The sequence below is a fragment of the Euprymna scolopes genome, chromosome 22, assembly GCF_053919585.1.
Source record: "Euprymna scolopes isolate OS-2025 chromosome 22, ASM5391958v1, whole genome shotgun sequence".
Lineage (NCBI taxonomy): Eukaryota > Metazoa > Mollusca > Cephalopoda > Sepiida > Sepiolidae > Euprymna > Euprymna scolopes.
Genome location: NC_136503.1, coordinates 119,496,869 through 119,514,558, shown reverse-complemented (window position 1 = coordinate 119,514,558; position 17,690 = coordinate 119,496,869). Strand labels below are relative to the sequence as shown.

General features: G+C 28.8%; 1 protein-coding gene across 3 annotated transcripts in view; it reads right to left on the bottom strand.

Moving 5' to 3' along the window:
- Positions 1-393: 393 nt before the first annotated feature.
- LOC145243685 (uncharacterized) overlaps positions 394-17,690 on the bottom strand; it is a 627,487-nt gene continuing 610,190 nt past the window's right edge. For all 3 annotated transcript variants that reach the window (XM_080106743.1, XM_080106742.1, XM_080106741.1), the window contains 2 exons: positions 12,015-12,109; positions 394-1,948 (listed from right to left, as the gene is read on the bottom strand). In XM_080106743.1, the coding sequence (XP_079962869.1) occupies positions 1,437-1,948; positions 12,015-12,109 (607 nt within the window). In that variant the 3' untranslated portion in view covers positions 394-1,436. The remainder of the gene's footprint in view (positions 1,949-12,014; positions 12,110-17,690) is intronic.

Genomic DNA, 17,690 nt, shown 5'->3' with positions numbered 1-17,690 from the left:
ACAGCATGAACCTCTAAGACACTACTAAGACGAACATAACAACAACAACAACAACAGCAACAAATATAATATATAAGTCGTCATCTAAATAAGAACAACGAAACATACTCTCATATTTGGTATTCAAAAATAACACTCATTACATAATACCTATGGTTTGTTTTTGATAAAGTTTCATTATTATATGTGGACACATGAAATACAATAACAATCAACACACACATATAAATGTATATGTATATATGTGTATGTATATATAAATATATACGCGTGTGTGTGTGTGAGTGTGGATGTGTGTGCAATGCTTTTCTTTTATACGATGTCAAATTCTAAGTTTAAGTAATTCATGCTCTGAATTCCAAACAAATGTAAGCATAAAAAACAAAAATCACCTTATATTTTTTGTTTTATTTCTTTATTTCATATTTTTTTCTTTGTATTTTTTTATGTGAGCCCAAGGAATTGTTTTAAGATGTGATGTGCGTCCGTCGGTGTGCATGTCAAGATTGTTCTCTTCGTTGGAAGCACAAATTTACTCACGCCAGTAAACGCAGAAATGTCGTCCATTATAACACGTTTACGCATGTCTAAAACGTGTGTTAGTTTTTCGGTGCACAAATGGGTCACGTTTAAATATAAAATAACCTTTGTCTATTCATCGAATTGTAAGGTTTCACAAAAAAATATTAGTCTGTCTATCCGTCTATAACGGTTAGGTTTAAATAGCATTGGTATGCATATTGATCTGTCCCTTTTAATTAAAAAAAATAGATCAGTCTGTCAATCAATTTGTAATGTTGGAATTAAATAACATTTTTCCGTTCATTGGTCTGTTAAATTTATGTTTACCACATCACTTATTTGTCCATCAGTCTGTCCCGTGTCAGTTCGAATAACATCTGTCCATTGGTCTGTTAAGCTTAATTTAAAAATACAGTTTATTCGTTCCTAATTCTGTCACGTTTAAGTTTTCAAATGGCATTTGTCTCTCCATTAGTCGGTCACTTGTAAATAAATAAAAAGAAATCGTTTGTCTGTTACACATCTGTTATGTTTACAAAAGCATTGTATACCCATTAATCTGTCAATCTTAAGTTTAAAATTGAATTGTTTTGTCCATCGATGTGTCACTTATGATTTTAACTAGCAAAGCCTATAGATCGTCAATCACGTCCAAGTTTAAAATAGCATATGTCCATCTATAAATGAAGTTAAATATATTTTCATCGTTAAGCGCGCTTTTTATGTGGCTGGTTTAATAATGAGACGGTTTTTGTGTCCGTTATTACGTCATTCATGAGTTTTCAATATCATTTTTCATAGCTGAATACGCAGATAAAATGTATACATCTTATGTATATCCGCGTTTGGGTTTGTTTTGTGCAGCTTTCTTATTTCTGTAGTTTGCATTATTTTAACTTTGTCAGTTCAACGAATCACAGGGCAACATCCGTAATTTTATGTTTCTTTGATAAAATGTTCGATGCACAACTAACCTTCTGTGCGGGACGAGTTATTCCAGAAAGCACAAGAGTCGGTTTCAACAGCGCATGTTCTGCACCATTTATATTACAAAAGTCCTCTGGGGGATGGTGACAATATCGAATATTTGAGATCTCTGACACAGCAAAACCCGCCCAGCTTTCAGGACAAGGTTGGTCCATGTATAAACGACTGCCCAATACCATAGTTGTCGTCGTTGTGGTTGATGTTGTGATGGGTGTCGGAGAGGCAGGCATCGAAGTGCCCGGGACGGTAGACAGAGTTACTGCTGATGGGAATGGCTGGTGGGCTGCGGCACCGTATGAAGGGGGTCGGTTAGTTTCCAATCGGACGACTGGGACTGGCTGCAAACAATGGTGCTCCAAATGATTGTCTGGATACAGCACTGTTCGAACATCGGTGTGAACAAAATTTTCTTCCACCATGTTCTGATGCCGATCAGCCACTGCAAAATATAACAATATAATATGCAGTTAGAAAATGATTAAAACTTCTAAAATTCAATGAAATAATAATATTATAATAAAAAGTAATACTATTTATATATATACAATAATAAAAAATGATATTAATAAAAAATTACAAAAATATAAAAATAAAAACAATATTAATAAAAAATAATGTAATATAATATAAATATAATATAATTATAATAATATACTAACAATAATTAGAAAATTATAATAATAATAATGATAATAATAATGATATAATAATAATTAAAGTTATGATAAAATATAATTATAATATTTATAATACAATAATGAAATAATAATAATAATAATAATAATGATAATAATAGGATTATCATAATAATATAATAACAACAATAATATAATTACAATAGCATACTAATAACGTAATGAATGCAATAAAATAATACAATGAAATATAATAAAAATACTTATTATAATAAACATTTAAAAACTACATAAAGTATCATTATAAAAATATATAATAAAATATTAATATAACTGGAATCATAGAAATATAATAAAAAATAGTGAGAATAATATACTAATTATAATTTAAAAATTATATAATTAATGTAATAATATTATAATTATTATAATCTTATAATCATAATGCTAATGAAGAAATAATAATAATAATAATAATAATAATAATAATTATACTAAAAATATAATGATGATAACACTAAAAGAAAATTAACAATATAACTATAATGACTCAAAACATAATAATATAATTATAAAAATAAAATTATAATAATATATTTATAACAATAAAATTATTAGCATAAAATATAATAAAAACAATATAAATATTACTCTAATGCAAAAATAGGGATAAAATTATAATAATTATATAATTATAATAGGAATATAATAAGAGAAATAAATTATTTAAATAATAAAATTATAATAAAATTATTATAATAAAAAATGAATACGATCATAATAAAAACAATTGTAATATGAATAAAAATGTAGTAATTAATTATCATAATTATAAGACTATTACACTAATATAAAAATAAAATTATAAAATCTAATATAAATAAAAAGCTAATTATCAAAATAATATAACTGATAATATAATTATAATAATAACACAAATTTTGACAAAAATATAATCATATAATAATAAATTATAATAAATTATTATTGTAATAATAAAATAATTACAAAATTAATCAAACAATATTAATAATTATATTATAATAATATAATAATAATCAAATTGTTGTATTACTTTGGTTCAGTTTTGTCATACTTATAATAAAATAAGTGTATTATTCAAATTAGAACAATATAATTATACTAGTAGTAAATTTACAATAATGATTAAATTAAAATAATAATAATATATTTATAATAATAATATATTTATAATAATATATTTATAATAATATAATAACAATAATACATAAAGTAAAATAATGATATCATTAAAATAATGATAAAATTATAATAAATATAAAAATATAACATGGGAGAGTTATTATAATAATATATTAATTAAAATAATATTATCATTCAAATAATACAATTGTAATTTGTATAAAATAGTGGTATTAATATAATAATATTAAACATAATGATACTTTTAAAATAATGATAAAATCATAATAAAACCTATTTATAATGATTATGATATTTACATATAAGTAATATTAATATACTTCATATATTAAAATAATTATATAAATATATTAATAATAATTTAGAATTCCAATATAAATATATATAAATACGTACGAATAATAATAATAATAATAATAATAATGTAATTTAACAATACTATATTTAAAATAATAATGAATTATATTATTATAATAATATAAATATAATAACAAAACATTATATAATTAATATAATTATAATTATTTTATTAACATAATTATAATACATTTGTAATTGAAAAGTATCTGATAATACTAAAATCAAAACATGTAATTATAATAAAAAGTAAAATAATGATGTAATTATTCTCACGACAAAATTTTTCTAATAATATTATGAAGATAATGATATAATAATATAATTATAATATAAATAGAATAATAAGTATAAATATATAGAAGTAATATAGTTGTAAAAAAGATAACTTTATAAGAATATAATTTTAATTATAATAAAATTATAAAAATAATATAATTACAATAAAAATAATTGTATAATAATAAAATTTAAATAATTATATTTAATGGTAATATTAATAACAATATAATATGGCAATAATAATAATAATATTAATAATAATTGTAATCATAATAATATAATGATAAATATAATAGTAATGTTATAATATTCATATATTAATACTAATAATTAATTTATGATTATCATTAATATAATATTAAAATTTGAATAATAGCATTATTTTATAATTATAAAATTATTATATTGATATAATTAAAATAATAACACCAATAATGATATAATACTATATTCATAATAATAAAATATTAGTAATATAATCATAATAATATTTTCATAATAACTATGTAATTATAATACATATACTTATAATAATAATAATAATTATTATAATAATAATAATAATAATAATAATAGCAATGAAATTATTATTATTTTTCGATTATAATAATATAAATTTTATAATAATACAATTATTGTAATTACATTAAAATTGTAATTATATAATTATAAATTAATAATTTTTTTATAGTTATATAAAGATAAAAATATATAATTAATAGAAAAGAAATTACATGAGAAACACAGACTCATCAAACCTATGCCGCTAACTCACAATAAATGGATGAGCAGAGCAGTTTTTTAGTTAATCGAAAGCAGGAATTCCCAATTTAGTTTGAGAGTCGGGACTGTCCACTCCACCAGTTCCACGATCCCCGTTTGCTGACCGTCCGATAATGAAAGAAGAGACAATCGGTCGTTGAAAGAAAAGCCCCGTTTAAATCATACTGCTTGTGAAAAAAAAGCATTATACATTTCTTTTCTCTTTTCTCCTATTAATAATTGTAAAAGTAACATTTTCTGGTAATAATTAATCAATACAAACGAAAACCAAACTTACATCTGGAGTCAGTTATTTGTCGCGTACAGAAATCGCGATTCACTTGCAAATAAATGACACCAAATTGAAGTATTTTCTTTTAGGAAACAGCGAGTGGAATAGACGTTGGCCAACCAAGCGCCCTTGCATACGGCCGGCGACGGGTGAGCTCCCTGGAGACTGAGTTGTGTATTTCATTTTCTTTTAGATTTTTTAAATGATTTTTTATTTTGGTCCTTTTCTTTCGAGTCACTGCTGAGGCTGGGAAGACACGAGTCTTGCATCAATCTCATCATCGAAAACCGACCAATACCACGATATTGAACTTTCTTGGCTGTTTTTTAATAGGAATCTTATAGGACTACACTTTACCATGTTATATATATATTTATATATAGTCGTGTTAAAACAAGGCTAGAGGCAGAATTTTCATAAATTAAACAGTCGAATTAGCGTGTTTAGGAATTGGGGTTAGAGATAGGCAGACTCCAGTAACACGTAGCGGATAAGCTTGTAGAACCTTTCTCTGGATATTGAACTATGTAGAGAATCGGGACAGTAGCTTATCTCTATAGAATATAGTTTGTAAAAGATCAACAAATATTATGCCACACCAAGTATATATTTCTAGAAAAAATAAATAAACAGCAATTGTTAATCTCTAAATTATTGTGGGATATCTTTATTGGTAATTCATTTTATTAAAAGAGTTGGATCTTGATCGACATCAATTTGAAGTATGACTGATCATAATTCTTATAATCTAATCATTAGTGCTAAAATTACAAACGATATTTTTTACGTAGAGAAACGGGTTAAAAATATAATATGCAGCAAAAATTCACATTGGAATGATTTAATATAAATAATTAAATAAAATAAAAATAACGTTACTTTTCAATTACAATTTCGTTGGATAATTCTGATTGCCTTACTAGAATCTGAGGAAAAATAACTTCAAATTAATTCTAAATCTTGGTAATATTCGAAATCAATTCTGATTTAAAAACTAAGGAGAATCATAGATCGTACGAGTAAAATGTTGCATTGATATATAATAAATTTATATAACTATATATATATATATAATAAAAAAGTGGTTGAGTTTGGGTCATTCATCTCATTTAGCCAAATCACGGATTAAACGTGAGATAGCGATATGCTTCCCTGTCAGTTTGACGCTTAAATACTGACTGTGTAAAAAGAGTTTAAAAATCGAAGTTCGTCGATAAAAAAAAACAAACAAAAAAAAACGGCGAAGACAAAAAGAATAATGCAACAATCACCATGACAGAAACAACTAATTATTACTAGGGCTATGTGACGACTAATACTACAGCTCTCTCTGTGTGGAATGAATATTTCTGAACTTAACTGAAACTATACCGACCTTACATGTTGTAGTCATACTGTTTTAAAACGATACCAGAAATAGAATTAACAAAAGCAATTAGAGATTGAGTTGACGTGTACATAAAGTTGCGCCGCAGACTAAAGTCGTTCGTGAAACGTAATAACTGTTACAGCTGATGACCTTAAAAATAAAAATAACATCACGAGAGATACGGCGAATTACTACTGCAGTTATGAGCCAACAGGAATGACTACAATCATTCTATTGATAAGACGACAATCAACAATCCGTTAGGATTTAAACAACTCCTCAGCCTAAACCTTACAATTAGTTTTTATTAACTAAAATGTCACAACTTGTAAATGCCCAAGGAGATGAGTTAATTAGTATCAGATTGACTGTGAGACAACACGTGAAGATGGTTACTGTAACTAGAATTGTGCAGAACTTAATTATAAGAGCCAAGCTCAACAAGGATGTGTCAACATTTGATTTGAAAACAACAAGGAAGCATCCCTGTAGTTATCTGTTTCACATATAGGTAGTTCTTCAAATGAAACTTTGCCCTTGAAACTCCGTTAAGAATTATGTACACCAAGGAAGAAAAGGAATTATCTACAGTGGTTGTAAAATGCAGGTTTTAGTCGTGAATGTTTTACGGAGGCATACACTGCAGATCAACCTAGCACACACCATGAAAATAACGACAAGATAGAAAGATTGACCAGAAACCTGTTTATTAGTGTCATAACAAACTTATAATTGAGTTATATTTCTAATATTCACTACTAAACAATACTTTGAGGTCATTCACACAGAAGATGCGGCTGCAAATCAAGTGCATTGGTGATCACGCGCTTCTTGATTCAACCGCATTGAACCTTTTCTTCACTACGATACAAAGAGACAAAAACCTTGTTACGCTCAATACCTCTAAAGCTAAGCGTCTCTCTTATTATCAGTGCCTCATACTGTTTCGCCCCAGTCGAAAGATATGTATATTTTTGTGAAGAGGTTCTTAGGTTGTCACACCAAATCTTAAATGGAAGACTTTCCGGAATCAACCAAGTTATAATTAACTAGAAAGCAGTTCTGTGCTAATATGTTTCATAGATTGATGTAGTCGGGTGTAAAAGTCGCCGAAAAATCGTCGGAGTTTTCAACTGTTTCATAATGTACTTGAGTCCAAATGCAATCCTCTATCAATATAATAATCTAATATCTATATAATAATTTAATATCTATATAATAATTTAATATCTATATAATAATTTAATATTTATATAATAATCTAATATCTATATAATAACACAATATCTATATGATAATCTATTATATATATATATATATATATATATATATATATATATATAATCTAATGTCTATATAACAACCTAATATCTATATAATAAGTCAATATCTATATGATAATCCGATATTTATATAATAACCCAAGATCTATATAATAACCCAATCTATATATATAAAAATGTAATTCTTGGTTCGTTCCAAGTTTATAAAACCATATTTCTATATTACCAATTTATTTGAAATTTTCAGACAACCCATCTTTAGAGTCGAGGGATGTTTCTATATTATTAAAATAAATTTACATCACCAATTATTAAAATATTAAATAAAATAAATATATTTTTCGTAAGCCGTTAGTGCGAACCTGTTTTGTTGATAGAATTGAACATCCGGTTTGATTCATCTCACAGACCACGATTTGACGAAACGAATTAGAATATTTCATTTTCTGTTTACTCAATAAGTAAAAAAAACAAAAACAAAACATAATTCATTTGTTTATCTTCCAAATTTTTTAATTTAAACATTTTTTCTTTATTATATCAGGCAAAAAAAAGTTTTCGCTTGCTTTTTGAGTCGAAGTCGTTTTTTTGTTTTTGTTTTCTTTTATTTTTCGATATAAGAAAATATGAATTTTTTATTATTATTAACACTATAAATTGTTTGATAAAAGTACAGGTTTTTTTCGAAGAAATTTTTAGAATTGATGACGAGCTTAAATAATATTTGTTGCTAATGCAGAGAGTGGTCCGCGCTGTTTTTTAAATCGTATTTCCACGCTTAATTAAAGTTTTATTATATGTTTTTTTTATTCAATTGTAAGGTTAAAATACGGATTAGGTACAAACCACCCTCCCCTCCCTATGTTAAGAATGGCTTTTTAAATAATAACGTTATTATTTCAGCACGGATCACTCTCTGCATCAGTACCGTACTGTCACCTAACAATTTAATAAACAAAACATGGTACTTATGCAGAGAAAGTACCGTGCTAAAAAATAACGTTATTTAGAAAGCCATTCTTAACAAGGGGGGCAGTTTTGTAACTATTCTATACTTTCACCTAACAATTTAATAAACAAAAATAGTACGTATGCATAGAAAATACTGTGCTGAAATAATGTTATTTAGAAAGACATTCTTAACATGGAGACGGTATTTTGTAACTATTCTGTCCTTTCACCTAACAATTTAAAAACAAAACATGGTACTCATGCAGAGAAGCTACCCTGCTGAAATAATGACGTTATTATTTAGAAAGTCATTCTTAACATGGGAATAGAGGTGTTTTGTAACTATTCTGGACTTTCACCTAACAATTTAATAAACCAAAGTAAAACTTAAGCGGACAAGGAACAGTACTGAATCATTAACATTATTTAGAAAGCCATTTTTAACATGGGGAGGGAGGATATTTTCTAACTATTCTGTACTTTCGGTGCTAATGCAGAGAGTGATCCACGCTATTTTTTAATCGTATTTTCACGTTTAATTAAATTTTATGATATGCTTTTTATTCAATTGTAAGGTTAAAGAAAGGAATATGTACAAAAATCCCTCCCCATGTTAAGAATGGCTTTTTAAATAATAACGTTTTTATTTCAGCACGAATCACTCTCTGCATGAATACCGGTTAATATTTTGTTGTTTGCTTTTTTTATCGTATTTTTTTGTTTTTTTTAAGAAAACCTTTTTTAACAAAAATTGAAAGTACACGTTTTTTCTTTTTTTGTTTTACAGAAGTTGTTTTTATATAAGAAAATATGAATGCTTTTTCTTTATTAAAAAATTGGGTACTCGTGCACTTATGGATCCGTGCTGAAATAATAACGTTATTATTTAAAAAGCCATTCTTAACATGGGGAGAAGAGGGTGTTTTTTGTTTTTTTTTTACACAGTGATCACCACTTATCAAGGCCCGGAAGCCACTCAGGGATAAGGGTTATTGCAAGTACATTACGTTAGTGTGGAGATTTGATGAAGTGTTTACTTAAGGGGGCGGTTCATTAGGAATTTGTTAACGTTGGACTTGAACACATTTTGTATCTATTCTGTACTTTAACCTTACAATTGAATAAAAAAACGGTAAATTTTTAGATTAGGTCCACCTCCACAATTTTTCTTTTAAATTACGATTTTTTCTGGTGGCCATCTTTTTTACATGCTTGCGCGCGTCATAAACAAATCTACGCGCGTAACAAATATGGCCGCCAAAGAATACAATGCATAAAACAACTATTTATATCTCGATAACTACTTATTTCTGCAAAATTTTAATGCGATTTCCGTATTCAGCATAGCAGGAAACCATTTAGAGTCGCCATTTAAAAGAAAATTGTAGAGGTGGACCTAATCTAAAAAAAAAACCCAAAAAAAAAACCAAAAAAACTTTAATTAAACTTCGAAATACGATTTGAAAAAATAGCCGGATCAGTAAGTGTTTAGCACCCATTAATCGACTAACTTGTCCTTATTGCCAAATAAGCTCCAGCTACAATGTTAAACGCGCCATTCACATTTTCTTTTTCAAATTAAATTCAACTTTCACAATATCTTTTTATTTTTTAATAACTTGACAATATTTTTTTTTAATAATAAATTGTTAGTTAAAAGCACAGAATAGTTACAAAATACCATTCCCTCTCTATGGTAAGAATGGCTGAAAAAATATTAGGTACTCATGTAGAGAGTGATCCGTGCTGAAATAATAATGTTATTATTTAAAAAGCCATTCTTAACATGGGGAGGGGAGGGTGTTTTGTACCTATTCTGTACTTTAACCTTACAATTGAATAAAAAACATATCATAGAACTTTAATTAAGCTTGGAAATACGATTTAAAAAATAGCGCGGATCAGTAAGTTCATTAGCACCAGAAATTCTTAGGTGAAATACAGAAAAGTTTCTACCAAGAAAACCATTATTATATTTTTTTTTTGCTATTCTTACCAAGAGGAGAGGATGGTGTTTTGTCACTATTCTGTGCTTTCAACTAACCGTTTATTAAAAAAACTATACAAAATACTGTCAAAAACCACTGAATACATGTCTGCCTATGTCACGGTAACATATACTGAGTGAGCTCCTGAGAGTATTTTGTATAATTTTTCCAAACTTAACTTGTTCAACACAGTCTGCCGCCATTTGTATTTTTCAAATATACAGATAAACACTACATGTTTTCGAACTGATTAAACATTTTACACTAAATAAAAACACTAAAATCTTATCCAGGTAGGTAGAAAAGTCACTTATCTTGCCTTTGATAACATTTATTTGTTATATTTATTTTTCGACAACTTTTTCGTTTCTGAGTTTAGTAATACAAATCCGTTTTATTTAATGTAACATTTAGTCGGCTCGAAAAACAGTGTTTATCAGTGTATTTGAAAAATACAAACGGTGACGGACACTGCTGATGATGTTTAGTTTGAGAAAATAATTTAAAACTAAAAAACTATACAAAATACTATCAGAAACCCACCGAATATGTCAGCCTATGTCACAATAATATATAATCAGTAGGTGTCTGACATTGTTTTGTATAGTTTTTGACTGATTTTCCCAAACTTAACGTATTCAACAGAGTCCGCGACCATTCATATTTTCAAATATATAGATAAACACGGAGTTTTTTGAGCCGATTAAACATTTTACATTAAATAAAAACACTAAAAAAATATCCAGTTAGATAGAAACGTAATTTACCTTACCTTTGCTGTAATTTATTCGTTTTTGGACAACTTTTTCGAATCTGTGTATAGTTATCCCCCCTTACCCAAATATTAATTAAAAACTCACATTTTTTAATACAATAAAAAAGAAAACTATTTAGCGTTTCAACGCTATAGCTACTTTCGGCTTAATCCACTGAATGTTGGTCAAGCCCAAGCCATGATTGACGGTAACTCCTGAGGATCCGGATCCAATTCTGCAAGAGTACCATTTTTTTTTTCATTTTCGCCTTTTTTTATTACTTTTTAGAGTGGATTGCTGTACTAAGAATATAAGAAACATGCATTTTCTTTTTTATTAGAATTTTCCATTACACCAAAATAAGACACAGCAACGCGTGGCAGGGTACAGCTAGTATCTATATAATATCCCAATATCTATCTGATAATCTAATATATATACAATAATCCGATATCTATATAATAACACAATTTCTATATAATAACCCAATATCTATATATTATGCAGGTATTTTTTTGTATTTTCCCCTGTAATCTCATCTTCTCCATTCTTTGCGTGGAAGAAAGCATATTCATGTCAAATCTGACTCATTGATCTACAATCGAGTTTGGTCATGGATCAAGTGGGAAAGTGAAAGTAAAATTACCCTGATTGGTCGGTTTCTTGAAGCGGCAAATCAGATAGGTGATGCCTATGATGAGCGCGCCGATCCCTGATAATACTCCAAGAATGCTCCAAAACCTGAAAAGCAGAAATATAAAGATGTGTTCATTCACGATGAAGAAGTAGTAAATAGGATAACAATTAAATTATAGACGACAGGTTCGAACATGGTTTCAGATTTATCCAACATAAATACAGAAACAGGCAGACATAAGATGTAGGCGTACTCAGAAAGAGATCAAGAATCGGGTTCATATATGTATATGCACACACACACACACACACACACACACACACACACACACACACACACGTGTGTGTGTTTCATAGTTAATGCGGTTCTATAATTTTTATAGTTCCTTTTGAAAGGTGTGTTTTTAGGTTTATTAAGGGTTTTAAATGTTTTTAGGTATTCAGATCTTAAAAGAAACTTGATAACTTTTAATACTCATTTTTTAGGTTTTAAGATTTAAAATAGGCAAATAGGACCATGATATACACACGTGTGTGTGTGTATGCATATACACTTCTGATAAAAAATTTAAGACCACCTGAAACTCTTTCAAAAAACTTTTTTGAGGATAGATTATAAACTCGTTCTACTTAAGGTAACAACAAAACGAAATTCCAAACATAACATTCGGAAATGTTTTATAAAATGGGGTAGTTTTTGATCAAAATTATAAGACCAGAAGTATAAATTATTTTTTAGTTCAGTTACAGATTAGCAATCACTGTGTAAAGGTGTAACCATGCCTAAATCAAGCAGACTTGCCGAAGTTGAGCGTGCTCGAAGTCTAGATTTCCATAAGCAAGGTTTGTCACAGCGGGCAATCGCAGCTAAGGTAAATCTCAGTAAAACTATGATTTGCAACTTTCTAAATAATAATGAGAATTATGGAAAAGCTAAATCCACTGGTAGACCCCTGAGTTGATTAGAAGAATAAGACGGGTTGTTGTGAAAGAAAAAAAATTCTTTGTGGTCAAATTAAGACCGTCACAGATGTTGATTGCAGTCGAGTGACCATCAAACGACACTTACGACAAAAAGGAACGGTAAATAAAAAATGAAAAAAATTCAACGGCTGCTACCCCGTAACAAAGTGGACCACTTCAGGTTTAGTTGTGAATGCCAAACATTGGGCGTTGAGAAGCCAAAGAAAGTCCTGTTTCCTGATGAGAACAAATTCAATCTAAATGGTCTTGATTGCTTCCAACGATATTAAAATAACGAAAACATGCCTCCTAAAATCTTCTCCACACGTTATAGAGGCGGAGTGTCTTTAATGGTATAGGAATCCTTTTCGTACAAAGCGGCGATGGAACTCAAGGTCGTGCGGTGTCGTCAGATAGTGGCTGGTTATGTTAGCATGCTACAAAAAGCATTGTTGATGACATTTGTGTAGGGATGGATGGTTATTCTAACAGGATAATACTGTAATCAACGCTGCACGACGGATCTTGATTTTTCTGCAAGAAAATAGGGTCCAGTTCCTGGAACATCTTACATGCTAACCAGACTTGAACCCAATTGAGAATGTTTTAAGATATATATTAAGAGATGTTAATCAAAATGGCAAACAATATTCGACAAAAAAATGAACTTTTTGAAGCCATCTTCAGAGCTGGAGCAACCTCCCCCACATATTTCTAAATGCCCTAAAGAGTTTTTCAAGTCATCAAAACCAGTGAATGTAGAACTCATGATTATATTTGGGTGTTGAATGCTTTCATACACTTTTCGTGGGATTTTATAATTTGGATCAAGTCTCATTTTATAAAAATGTAAATTTCTAAACTAAATGTTTGGAATGCAGTTTTTTTTCATAACCTTTTAGGTTGTAGTTATTATCCTTAAGTGAAAGGAGTTTAAAATCTTTCCTTAAAAAGGTCGCGTTTTAAAGATTTTCAAGTGGCCTTAAATTTTTTGATGAGAAGTGTATATGAGTAGATAGATAGATAGAATGGCCGCCAGCTAGGTAAATAAAGTAAAGGTAAAAATAAGTAAATATCAAATTATAATGAACATAAATTTATGAATTCAGACATCTGATTAATATATCAGCAGGGAGACCCGACGTTGCCAGGGATTGAATGATGATCATCGAATATTTAACACTCCCATATTTTTATTGTCATCGAAATCTGTGAAATTGCTTATTTTTCTATCAGATTAATTGATTTCCTGCTCTAGTTGGTGGCCCATCACGGTGCAGCGGGACGAAGCTCAAATGTCTATCGCAGTGATTTAGTTCTCAATACATTGTAGTGTAGATTGCATTGTAGAGAGCGTACTATTGATGTTATTGAATTATTTTATATATGCCTGGCCTTAATGTTTGTACGATAATAATGGTTTTGATGTAAGTTTAAATAAGAAAGTCAAATATCATGCTTCAACTGTGCTTTAAACAGAAACATTTATTTCGAACGCGCCACTGTCAAAAGAAACAGCCTACTGTTGATTTTATTTTTTTCTCTCAGTTTATGCGATAATAGACTTCTCAAATACATTTGTGATGTTAAACTGTGTAAGGTGTTAACTTTGCCTAAAATTGATTTTTCCTTCTTTTATTGGATTATTTCGATTATCGATTATCGAAACTTATCAAAGATAATCCAATACAAAAGAAAATATCTCTAAGAACACTAAAAACAAATAAAGTACATTTGTGTGAAATTTCATAAAAATCCGCATAGCCATTTTCGGGTCCATTGCAAACGAACTCACACACACAGCCATTTTCGGGTCCATTGCAAACGAACTCACACACACAGCCATTTTCGGGTCCATTGCAAACGAACTCACACACACAGCCATTTTCGGGTCCATTTCAAACGAACTCACACACACAGCCATTCTCGGGTCCATTGCAAACGAACTCACACACACAGCCATTTTCGGGTCCATTGCAAACGAACTCACACACACAGCCACACACGAACACACACAAAGTTTCTTTTATATAATAGTAGAGATATTAGAAAATAAATACGATATTTCTCATTAGGATAAAACTTGATATGAAGCAAATTCTATGTATCGAAATTACGCGATTTTTATTGTTTTCGAAATCGATTCATTTTATCAATGAATATAAAGAAATTATACTATTTAAATTCGAGTGGATGGTTTCAGAAAAAAACATTAAATAATTCATATTTAAAAAATAGATAAGGCAGATAACCAATTAAAACAGCAAAGTAGGTGGTGCCTTCAATACGTTTCCAGATCTTTCAGTTCAGGCAATTAAAATTGTCGTAGACTCTTGAAAATTCGGTATGTTATTGATATACATCTTATGAGATGACTAACCAATTTTCATGATTTCAAATTCAAATGAACAGCCACAGCAGGGATTGGAATACACCATACTAAAGCCTGATTGTGATAACTGATGAATTTCAAAAATTCATTCTGGATATGCGGACATTTTAGAAGAACGATATGCAATAAAATTCTGTTTTAAACTTGTAAAAAAAAAGCGACACAAACATATGGAATGCTTATGGAGTAATTTTGGACCATCTTGCATGAGTTGAGCATTAGCTTCCAAGTGGTGTAAGAGATTTTAAGGAAGGCAGGGAGTCTGGCAGGGGTGATGAGAGGTGTGGCAGGAGTACGGAAGTGAGAATACCAGAGTTGATAGGCTAAATAGAAAAATTCATGGATAAGAAACGTCGTGTGGCTATAGAGAATATGTGCATAGTTTGATGTTAGTGTGGAAACTGTACACATATTTATTCGCGAGGAAGTGAAGATGCAGAAGATTTGCAAAAGTTTGTCCCAAGAGTATTCCATACTTGTCACAGACTATTTGACCAAGATGGGCACGAAGACAGTAACTCACCTTCCCTATAGTTGAGTCTTATCTTCTCATGACCTTTAATTTTCCCTTAGCTCAAGGAAAACCTTAGATATTGTCGTCATGAGACAGCTGATGAGATAAAAGAGATGGTGACGAGGGTAATTGACACGATCACACAAGAGAACTTTCATGGGGCCTTCAAGCGGTTGTGGGAACGGTACAACAATTTGCGATATATATATATATAATATATATATAATATATATATAATATATATATATATAAATATATATATATATATAAAATAAAAAGGAACAAACCGTATTATGTGTTCATAATACGGTTTGTTCCTTTTTATTTTCTCTATTTTGTCGGAATACTATTTCCATTATTTTCATATATATATATATATATATATATATATATATATATATATATATATATATATATATATATATATATATATTATATATATATTATATATATAATATATAATATATATATTACATATATAAAATATATATGTATATATATAATAGGACAACAAGATTATGAAATGAAGACACAAAACTATATATAGGTAGATATAGAATAGATCATTTATTGAATAATGGAATACAGGCAAAATTTGGATTATAGAAGGGACTCTTTATTGCTTCTCATCAGAAGAGTAGAGAAGGTGCTAGGTAGCATGGGGGAGATACAGCGTCTAGCGTAAGGTTCATTAGGGATGAAAAAGATTAAGAGGAATTATAGAATGTTGGGGGAAGTTTTATTGCATTCTAAATAAATAAGGAGAAACTTATTATATATAGTATGATATGTAAGAATATATATGGTCCTTAACATAGTATTGAGATTAAGGGGTATATGTATTATGGTTTAGTAGGGGGTGTATTGTTGCTGTGTGGTAATTTATTTTAACTGTTTGTGGGGTATCTATTTTCTATGGAGCGGGTAATTTTGATTAATTTGGGGGGTATGTAAGGTTGTAAAACTGGAAGGTAATATGCTGCAATATATTTATAAGTTTCTACTGTTATGATATATGGATATGATCATAAGTGGGCGGTCGGAGATTAGGGTAGCAATGACTATGAGTGCGTATAACTTGATGTAAAAGGTTAAGTATACATATTGATGTTAAAATGGGGGAGTAAGGAAACCATAGCTACTTATGAGAGTGGTAAAAATATACCAAATAATAGTAGGGTAATTATAATAATACGGAATATAATAGTAATGACAATTATAATAATAGTAGTAATAATAAAGTTGAAAATATATTGGATGTAAAGTTGAATATATAAAAAAATATTAAGAAAAATAAAATAAAATAAAAATAAAGGCAAAATGAAAAGTAAACATTAAAATTAAGCATTAAATATAATGTTACCAATATGTGTGATAAAATTAATACTATAAAATAAAATAAAAGATAATGCTATAAACTATACTTCTGGATCTCTTGGAGCTGAAAACTACCACATAAAGTAGTTATGGTGATTCGATGGACTTGTACCTCGTGTTCATAAACGAGAAAGTATGTATTCAACTTTCTAGGCCTGTCCTGTCTATATAAACATAAAATTGATGGCTTTTATAATCGAACTTTAAGAAATTTACAGTTTTAAGGTGGACGCTTGAAACTATCGTTCCTAGTGAAGCAATCCTTTAATTTAAACCCAAGAGCCTTTTGTTCACCGAACTCTTACGCTTTCCCGGCTTATTATACATCTATTTTTTTTAATAATACGGATATATGTATGTGTATGCGTATATGTGTGTGTACATATATATATATATATATACACATTCATTCTCTATTTTACTTTGCTTTATATGAGTCC